General features: G+C 47.4%; 1 protein-coding gene across 1 annotated transcript in view; it reads right to left on the bottom strand.

The window, feature by feature from the left end:
* Positions 1 to 6,001, bottom strand: part of HIF1AN (hypoxia inducible factor 1 alpha subunit inhibitor) — a 10,771-nt gene extending 4,770 nt beyond the window's left edge. The window contains exons 1-3 of the mRNA XM_008051217.2: positions 5,764 to 6,001; positions 5,225 to 5,475; positions 1,934 to 2,082 (exon numbers count right to left, since the gene is read on the bottom strand). Coding sequence (XP_008049408.1) covers positions 1,934 to 2,082; positions 5,225 to 5,475; positions 5,764 to 5,943 — 580 coding nt within the window. The 5' untranslated portion in view covers positions 5,944 to 6,001. The remainder of the gene's footprint in view (positions 1 to 1,933; positions 2,083 to 5,224; positions 5,476 to 5,763) is intronic.
* Positions 6,002 to 10,443: the final 4,442 nt, after the last annotated feature.

The raw sequence follows: 10,443 nt of genomic DNA, 5'->3' as shown, positions 1-10,443 counted from the left end.
CACCTCAGCCTCCCAAAGGCGCGGGATTACAGGCTGAGCCACCGAGCCCGGCTTCCCTTTCTTTATGGGACAAAAATTTCTCGACGACAGACAGAGGCAACAACATGGTCACATACCACATGTGGGCACTCCAGTCAGTGACAGACCACATGCACGGCAGTGAGCCCATGACACCAGGGCTGCCCGTGGCAAGCTGCCATTGCTGTCTTTTAAGTTGTGCTTTTGCTGTACCTTTCCAATGTACCGATATGCTTATACAGACACACACACCTACCATGGGGTTACAATGCCAACATTACTCAGTACAGTCCCATGCTGTACTGCTTGACAGCCAAGAGCAACAGGCTATACCGTATGAAAAAAAACCCCAAAACGCAAATTTATAGAAAATTGTATATTTATTCTTACGTGTTCAAACTTCTGTCACCTTCCAAGTACCCTCTGTTTGATGCAATATGTTTTTTCTTTTTTTTTGAGTTGGAGTCTCACTCTGTCGCCCAGACCGGAGTGCAGTGGCCGCTCCCGGCCACTGCGGCCTTGACCCGCTGGGCTCCAGCGATCCTTCCGCCTCAGCCTTCCGAGTAGCTGGAACTACAGGCGCGCTACCACGCCCAGCTCATTTTGATTTATTGTAGAGATGAGGTCTCGCCAAGTTGCCCAGGCGGGTCTCGAACCCATGGGCTCGGGCAATCCACTCACCTCAGCCTCCCAAGGCGCGGGATGACAGGCTGAGCCACCGAGCACGGCTGCAATATGCTTTTTCTACTGCTCAGAACAGTTTTTGAACTCATCTATTTTGATGCCTTTTAGTACTTCTGCTGTTTTTTTGTTTCACCTCTCCCACGTCTGCAAAATGTTTCCCTTTGAGGACTCTTTTTTATCCGGGGAAACAAACCAAAAAAATCGTCTGGGATGACAAGGGGTGAATAGGAAGGGCAGGGCACGGGTCATGCTGTTTTGGGTCAGAAACTGCTAAACACTGATAAACACTCAGAGCAGCGTGGGCAGGTGTGTTGTCCTGGTGGAAGAACCAGTCATCTGTTTGCCACAACTCAGGACGTTTCTTCTGCAAACTGTGACGCAACCTTCTCAAAACTTCCAGATAAAAGCTTTGGTTGACCAATTGATCTGGAGGAACGGATTTCAACCAAACTACAAGGGGCGCTCCAAAAATAATTACATTTTGGGGAGGTCCCCCCCATACAGCCAGCGGTATAGTAGGCTGGATAACCTTGGCTTGTGTAAGTAGACTCTATGATGTTCACACAACAAAATCACCTAACACATTTCTCACACTGTATCCTGGTCGTTAAGCAACTATTTCAGAGAGGTCCCTAAGTCTCAGCACATGCACTCACACAGCAGCTAGGAAACAGAAAAGGAAACTTTAAGAGCGCATGAACCACCAGGCTTGGTGGCTCAGCCTGTAATTCCACGCCTTTGGAAGGCTGAGGTGAGCGGATTGCCTGAGCCCGCGGGTTCGAGACCCACCCGGGCAACTCGGCGAGACCTCATCTCTACAATAAAAAAAAAATAAGAAATTAGCCAGGTGCGGTAGCGCACGCCTATAGTTCCAGCTACTTGGAAGGCTGAGGCAGAAAGATCGCTGGAACCCAGCAGGTCGAGGCTACAGTGGCCAGGAGCGGCCACTGCACTCCAGTCTGGGTGACAGAGTGAGACTCCAACTCAAAAAAAAAAAAAAAAAAAGCGCATGAAACTAGCCTGAAGACTTAGTATATGTCACCTCACCCACTCTTCGTGACTATTCACAAGACATTCTCGTGCTTCTTTTACAGACGAGTAGGCTGAGGCTTAAGAAAGTTAAAGGCCTTGTTTACTTGCAAAGTCACAGAGGCCGTAAGTGGTGAAGACAGGATTGGAAGCCAGGCCTGTGCAAATTCAACCACACTGCTTCCGGAGAGAGACTGCTTACCTTCCATGCCGATGAGCAGCAGATTGGAAGTCAACTGCCCCCAGCCACGCTTTCCCTGCTGCTTATTAATCCAGTTCCAGTTAAAACCCAAGAAGTCCATGACAATCTTCCTGCCCACGGTGTCATTGAGTGTTTGCTGCAGATACAACCTATGATCCCCAAGAAGAAAATGTCATTAGTGCACACACACACCGTCCCTGGCATGGCCTCCCCTCCTGGCAATACAAACCCAAATCCATACCAGCATATCTCAGAGAGAACAGCTGTGGTCACATGAATCTTAGTCAACACAGACTCTCACCAAACTGAATTCTTACCCATTCTCCTTGGAGCTCTGTTCAACATCAAACTTTTTACATAAAAAGACATTATCCTCAACCTTTTCTAAGTCACAACATAAATCCTTCAAAAACCTAAGGGAGGCTGTGCACTGTAGTTCACACCTATAATCCCAGAACTTTGGGAGGCAGAGGCCTGAGGACTGCCTGAGCCCAGGGGTTCAAGACCAGCCTGGGCAACTTGGCGAGACCTCATCACTACAATATATTTTAAAAAATCAGCTGGGTGTGGTGGCACACGCCTGTAGTTCCAGCTACCTGGAAGGCTGGAGCAGAAGGATCACCTGAGCCCAGCAAGCTAAGGCTGTGGTGGCCGTAAGCGTGCCACTGCACTCCAGATCAGACAACAGAGACTCTGATTCAAAAAAAAAAAAAAACCCCAAACAAACCCAAGGGAGTTTCCCCATTAAAAATACAAACACATACACACACAGACTTTTCATACAAGTTCAGACTCCCAGAAGCCTCTCCGCAGACCCCAGAATGCAGAACCAGCCTTCCTCCAGAGACACCTCCGTGGGACCTGAAGGCCACCGTGGCAGACAGTATTACTGCTTGCCTGGAGTGCGTTCCCTCTTTGTGGGAGGGTAATTCATACCCCTTGAAGCCAGGCATGCTTATTTAACCTGCGTTGCCCAATGAAATATCCACAAAGTGGACAAGATAATGTAAGAACAAGCCGACGTGACCCAGGATGAATACACAGCATGAGAGAGAAATCAGCCTTTGCTGCCTCTAGCGCACACTCAGGCTCGAGGCCCAGCTTATCGGAAGGATTCCGCCTGTCCTCTGCAGCCGTCTGCAGCTGAAGGAAGGAAGACACGTCAGGTACAGGCACAGGACACTGAACGTGCATGCACACTTGGAGAAAAGACAGAGGCAGCTCTGTGCTGGCTCTGTGCACGTGACTCCAAAAGGAGCAAAGCCATCTCACTGCCTGGAGCCCTGATGTCCAAGGCAACATTAACTAGAAATCTTGGCAAGCTGAAGACACTGACTGCCTTTTGGGGGACATGGAACCCTCAAGATTGAAATGCAAACGTTTCCAATGATAGTAATAAACATATGTTCACACAAAAATGTTGCAAATAACTTTGAAAGAGTCAGTGACACTTCCCAAACACAAATCTAAGCAACATTACTATTACACCTGAACAGTAGGTTCTCAAAAGAGCTCAAAGAGGACCCTAAGATGTTTCACCCCAAGATCACAACCACTTCTGCAATCACACAATAGAGGTGGTTTGTGCCAAAGTAAGCTGAACGGGATAAACTTGCACACAGTAAACAACTTCCCTCAAAAACTCTTCAGTCACTCAAAAGGTACAGACTGCACTCATGCTTAGGCAAAATGATCTCACTATGGAAGGCAAGAAACTTCCAGTGCCTGGAAAAACAGAAGGTGCACGTGTCTTTCCTCACGCTCATTCTAGGGTCTATGTTCATTCAATGGATCAACCTCTCTCTCCACAACAGGGCTGTGTGTAAGCGTAAGTGTGTACGCTAACCCTGTGTTGCATTTGAGAACATGAACGCATGAGAACTCAAGTGAACCAGCACTTGTAAGATGTAATGGACAGATCAGTCCAGGTTCTTGTCTTGGAAACTCTTCAGGTCAAAATCCCACCATTATGACAACTGCTAAGTGCCAAGAAGAGGAGAAAACATATTTCCAGTCCATTTACTCAGCCTCATGCTGCTGACAGGAGTCAGGAGACGAGAGAGAAAAGCAGGACTGGACAACACATGTGAAAGTCACTCCATGAAGGACTCCGTGAAAGCAATTCCCCAGAGGCAATGTTACCGTGTGGGACCCAACGCCGACTGAGACCTACGTGAGAGACTGCCCGCATAAGCAGGAATGAAAGCAGAGAGGAAGAATCGCTCCCCTGTGTGCATCTTGAGTTTGCCATTGTGAACAGTAAAAACAAGTCTGCTCTGATCTTCCCTCAACTGGAGCATGCTAATCGCCTTTGCTCCGAAAGCACAACAAACCATCCAACTTTTCAGCTTGAGGCTTGAACTGCCCTCAACCAGCAAAACACTTTAGGACAAAGGCTACAAACTGGTGATTAAAGAGCTAAATAAATCCAATGACAGACATTTTTGTTTGGACTCCTGAAACTTAAAAAAAAAAAAAAAAAAACTTAATTTAGCTATTCACATTTAAAAGCCAAAATATTTTAAATAAAAATCCTGATCTTGAGCTTTTCTTGGGAAAACAGAGCACCTGGCAAACCTAGGAGTGCACTCCCAAATAGACACAAGCAGTCAAGGAGTGACGTCTCCCTCGGAACAAGGTATGTATCTTCAGCTTAACCAGTGTTCACCTGGACAACTTCACTCATTCCCTTCATGCACTAGACCCTACTAGGCGACTCGCTTCATGAAAAGATGAGAAACTAGTTCACAGTTCAAGCCTAACCATTTTCTCATCCCTCAAACTCGAGAACTACCTGGCTGTAGACTCCCAAATCACTAAGAACTCAAACTCCTTACAGGCTGCAAAAGCAGACTGCTCGTTCAGCAGAAATCCGGAGAGGGTAGGGTGCCAGGCTCTCGTTGCCAAACCCCGCCACCCCTTCCAACCAGTGCAGGAAAGGAAAGCGGATCCCCCAAATCTAAGAGAAAACCACAACCAGGCAGGTCTTGGTGGCTCAGCCTGTAATCCCACGACTTTGGGAGGCTGAGGCGAGTGGATTGCCTGAGTCTGCGGGTTCAAGAGCAGCCTGGGCAACTTGATGAGACCTCCTCTCCACAATAAATCAAAAATTAGCTGGGGGTAGGAGCGCGTGCCTATAGTTTGGGCTACTTGGAAGGCTGAGGGGGAAAGATCACTGGAGTCCAGCAAGTCGACACCGGGGTGGCCGTGAGCGTGCCACTGCACCCCAGCCTGGGTGACAGTGAGACTCCGACTCAAAAAAACAAAGAAAACCACCACCCGAGAGCTCACCTGTCTTCCCCTCCTCGCTGCTGTATATCCTGGAGTTTCTCAACAAACTCGTGAAACTTCATTTCCTCCCTGCTGGACCTGGGCTTAAAGTTCTGGAAGTTAGCCATCTTCTTCTCGTCGTAGTACAAGAACTTGTGGGTGCTGGCGCTGTACACGGAGAAGTCTCCGTTGCCAATGTTCTCCTGCAGGTACTCAAGGTCCCATTTGAGGGCAGGGTACACCAGGTTTGTGTCGGTCAGCACCACAGGCTCCTAAACGAAAACGCCAGGTGAAAAACAAAAACAAAAACAAAAACAAAAACCAACGAAGGGGCGCCCGGGAGCGGGCGGGCTCTCGCCCCGCGATCCCAACCACCTCCCAACTTCCGAACCGTCTCCCCGGGGACCAGCACGGCCCGGTCCGGACCCAGGTGCCCGTGCCTGCCTCCGCCTCCCCTCGGCCCCTAGTCCCGAACCCCCCCGCCCCCAGCCTCCGCCTCCGCCCTCGCCCCCCAACCACGCACCCCCCTCCTCGCCCCAGGACGCGGCCCCGCCCCCCACCTCGTTCTCGATAAGCTCCTCGGCCCGGGGGTCGCTCTGACTCAGCCGCGGGATGGGCCGCGTCGGGAAGCTGTAGCTGCGCAACTGGGACTCGACCCAGGCGGGGCCGGGGGCCTCGGCCTCCTCCCGGGGCTCTCCGGAGCCCGAGGCCGCCGCCGCCGCCGCCGCCGTCGCCGCCATCTCCGCCGCGAGGGACGGCCCCCGCCGGAACCGGAAGCCCCGCCTCTTCCGGACGAACCCACAAGGGAAACCACAGAGATGAGCTGCGAGACAGAGCGGTCGGAGACACCGAGGACGCGGGGCCGAGGCCCGAGCCAGCGCCGCCTAATGGTCACGCCGAGCCCTACAGGCCGGGCTCCACTCCCCAGGGTCTGGGGCGGCCAGTGCCCACTGGATGGGGGTGACCGCCTGGTAAGCCGAGCCACACAAAACTGCTGCCTCGGTATGCCCACGTTTACACGAGAGGAGAAGAAGGAGGCAAGTTGAGTTAGGCATTAAACTTGACACTCTTGGATGGGGTTGGAAGCAAACTCCTGACCCACCCGACTCGGAAGGAAAGGCAATTGTCACACTGGTCAATGTGGGCAAAGGCGGCCTCGAGACCTAGATAAAAGCTCTGTGACACGTGGAGTGCTTTTAAAATCAGTCTGGGGCGGTGGCTCAGCCTGTCATCCCAGCACTTTGGGAGGCTGGGGCAAGAGGATTGCCAGAACCCAGGAGTTTGAGACCAGCCCCAGGCAACTTGATGAGATTGTCTCTACAATAAATCACAAAAACTAGCTGGGCATGGTGGCGTGCATCTATAGTTCCAGCTACTTGGAAGGTGGAGGTGGACGGATCCCCTGGGCCCAGCAGATGGAAGATGCAGTGGCGGTGAGTGTGCCACTGTGTTCCAGCCTGGGTGACAGAGTGAGACTTCAACTCTAAATAAATAAATGAATAAATAAATAAATAAAAGCAAAGGTGGTTTTCTTCTGTTCAACATCGGATTTTTCCGCCCATATCACCGTCTCTCCTACTCAAGTACATTCTTGCCACAAGACCAGTGTGATTAGTGGCCAAAGGTGGGCATCTCACATTTTCAAAAAATCATTTTGATTACGGCAGGCCATATCAATTGCCTCTATTGCTTACTTAGTCCTCATGGTTGGCTGTAAGTAGCTGAATTCTAATGTGGATGCCAAGATTTGGGCCTCATGGTGACACATCCTGCATAAATGAGAGCAGGACTGTGAATATGTGAGGGTGTCCCTCCTGTTAGTAGGCTACTTTCTATGGCAAATATGTGATTGGGGTCCCTCACCGATTAACTTTCAGTGCATCAAAAGAGAGACTTATCCTGGGTGGGCCTGACCTTTTCACTCTAGTCCTTTAAACCTAGGTGTAGAGGTCAGAGACAGACGTCTGAGAGATCAGGCTCGGCACAGTGGCTCACACCTGTATCCCAGCACTTTAGGAGGTTGAGGAGGGAGGACTGCTTGAGCCCAGGAATTCGAGACCAGCCTACGCAACATAGTGAGACCTTGTGTCTAAAAAAAAAAAAAAATCGCCGGGCTCGGTGGCTCAGCCTGTAATCCCGTGCCTTTGGGAGACTGAAGTGAGTGAATTTCCTGAGACCTCATCTCTACAATAAATCAAAAAATCAGCTGGGCATGATTGCGCGTGCCTATAATTCCGGCTACTCGGAAGGCCGAGACGGAAGGATCGCCGGAACCCAGCAGGTCGTGGCTGCAGTGGCCAAGAGCGGCGACTGCACTCCAGTCTGGGTGACAGAGTGAGACTCCAACTCAAAAAATAAAAAATAAAAAAATTAGCCAGCGTGGCTATGTGTGCCTGTAATCCCAGTTCCTGGGGAGGCTGAGGTGAATGGATTGTCTGAGTCCAGGAGGTCGAGGCTGTGGTGAGCCATGAAAGGGCCACTGCCCTCCAACCTGGGCTACAGAATGAGACCCTGACTCAAAAAAAAAAAAAAAAAAGGTGGTTGTTGAGATCTGAAGCCACAGCAACGCTGTCCTGCTTGCCTTGAAAGCATAAACTGCCATGTGCCAGAGAACAGTGGGTAAACTCTAAAAGCCAAGAAATGCTCCTGGTTGGCAGCCACCAAAGAAGTGGGTGCCTTAGTCCTACAAATGCAAGCCACTGAATTCCACCAACAACCACTGAGCTTGGAGAAGGATACACAAAGAGCCTGAGATGAGAGAGCTGACCCAGCCAACACCTTGATTTTGTCTTGGTGAGACTTGGTGCTGAGGACCCAGTTAACCAGTAGCTGGACTCATGGAATACGAGGGGGGACTCCCCCCAAAATAGAGTTCATTCATAAAAAATTGTGTATTTATTCTAACATGCTTAAACATTAGTCAGCTTCAAAGTCCTCTCCTTTGGATGCAGTACAGCTATGGAGACGCTTTTTCCATGGCTCAAAACAGTTTTTGAAGTCGTCAGTTTTGATGCTTTTTAATGTTTCTGCCACTGTTTGCTTCACCTCTTCCACATTGCCAAAACATTTCCGTTTGAGGGCTTTTGTTATCCAGAGAAATAAAAAAAGTTGCTCGGGGTGAATTCTGGTGAATAGGGAGGGTGGGCATGGAAGTGATGCTGTTTGGGGTTAAAAACTGCTGAACACTCAGCACACTATGGGTAGAGGTATGTTCATAAATCACCCATCATGAAATGGGCAAATGTGTTGAAAAAAATCTCCCCCAAAAAATTCACTGAAGCCAAATGCAACCTCTCACAACAATGCTAGCTGGAACCCTGATGCCAAAGGGTTTGTAGAAGGCTTACCTAATGGGGGAGGCCTGTAGGAGGCCAGCCCTCCAAAAGATAATTTTGGGATCGGGGGGGGGCCCCCTCATATGTGAGGTAATAAGCTGGTGTTTGTGGGGCTGTGAAATGTATGGTAATTTGTTATGCAGCCATAGGAATGAATACACTAGCTTGACTATATAATTATGCTGCACAGTAATTGTGCTACACCAAACTGATAACAGGGTTACCTCTGTGGAAGAGTTTGAGGCTTGAGGTTGCAATCAAGGCTTTAGTTTTATCAGCAGTGTTCAAATGTTTACCAGAAGATATTAATTTATAACCTTGGGAATTAAAAATAAAATAGATCAGTAAGATTCAAATCACTAAAATCAGGAATGAGACAGGAACATTCCTACTGACTTTACAAGACTAAAAAGGCATATAAGAGAATGCTATGAACAATTATATGCCAACAAATTATAGAACTTAGATGAAATGAACAAATTCCTAGAAAGGCACACACTATAATGACTAATTCAAGAAGCAGAAAATGTAAATAGACCTATAACAAGAGGTTGAATTAGGAATCTAAAAACATCCCACAGAGAAAAGCTCAAGACCAAGTGGAATCACTAATTAAATCTATCAAATATTTTTTAAAAATTAACACCAATCCTTCATATACTCTTACAAAAAAATAGAAGAGACCACCTCCCAATTCATTCTGTGAGGCCAACATTATTCTGATATCAAAATTAGACAAAAACAGGAAAAAAAATTAGACAAAGACAAGAAAAAAAAACAACTATAGGCTGATATTTCTTTAGGAATATAGATGCAAAAATTCTCAACAAAATATTAGCAAACCAAATCTAACATAATATAAAAAAGATTACAGACCACGACCATGTGGTATTTATTCCGAGAATGCAAGGTTGGTTCAATACCTAAACATCAATCAGTATAATACATCATATTAGTAAAAGAAAAAAACCTACATGATCATCTCAGTAGACACAGAAAATGTTTTTGCAAAACTCCAACACCCTCTCATGATAAAAACACCACCAAGAAAGTAGAAAGACATTCAACAGAATGGGAGAAAATATTTACAAATTGTATATCTGATAAGGGAATTGTATCTATATTACATAAATAACTCTTACAACTCAACAATATAGTCAATTTTAAAAATAGACAAAAGACTTGAATAGACATTTCTCCCAAGAAGATATACCATGGCCTACAGGCATATGAAAAGATACTCAACATCATTAGTCATCAGGGTAATGCAAATGAAAACTACAATAACACACCATCCGTGCCCACTAGCATGGCAATAATGAAAAAAAAAATCCAGTGTTGGCAAGGATGTAGAGAAATTAGTACCTCATATGCTGCTAGTGGGGATGTAAAATAATGCAACTGCTTTGAAAAACAACTTGGGGGCAACCCCTGGGGTCCCCTCCCACTGTGGGAGCTTTTCTGTCCTCTTAGTAAATACTGCTTTCAAAGAAAAACAATTTGGTAGTTCTTCAGAAAGTCAAACATACAGTTACTCTAGGACCCAGCAATTCTACACCTACATATGAAGGGGACCCAAAAAAACCCCCGGAATTTTATATTTATAAAACATTGTGTATTCTAACATGTTTAAACTTCAGTCACCTTCAAAGTATTCTGTTTGATATAATACACCTATCAAGACACTTTTTCCACTGCTCAAATCAGTTTTGAAATCATCAATTTTGATGAGTTTTCACTTCACCATTGGCAAAATGTTTCCCTTTGAGGACTTTTTTCATCTGCAGAGAAAAAAAAAAAGAGGCCGGGCTCGGTGGCTCAGCCTGTAAGGCCGCACTTTGGGAGGCTGAGGTGAGTGGATTGCCTGAGTCCACAGGTTCGAGACCCGCCTGGGCAACTTGGCGA

The sequence above is a fragment of the Carlito syrichta genome, unplaced genomic scaffold (assembly GCF_000164805.1).
Source record: "Carlito syrichta isolate Samal-C Ts95f unplaced genomic scaffold, Tarsius_syrichta-2.0.1 Scaffold169130, whole genome shotgun sequence".
Lineage (NCBI taxonomy): Eukaryota > Metazoa > Chordata > Mammalia > Primates > Tarsiidae > Carlito > Carlito syrichta.
Note: the sequence above shows the minus strand (reverse complement) of the source record. Positions and strands in the feature narration are given on the sequence as shown.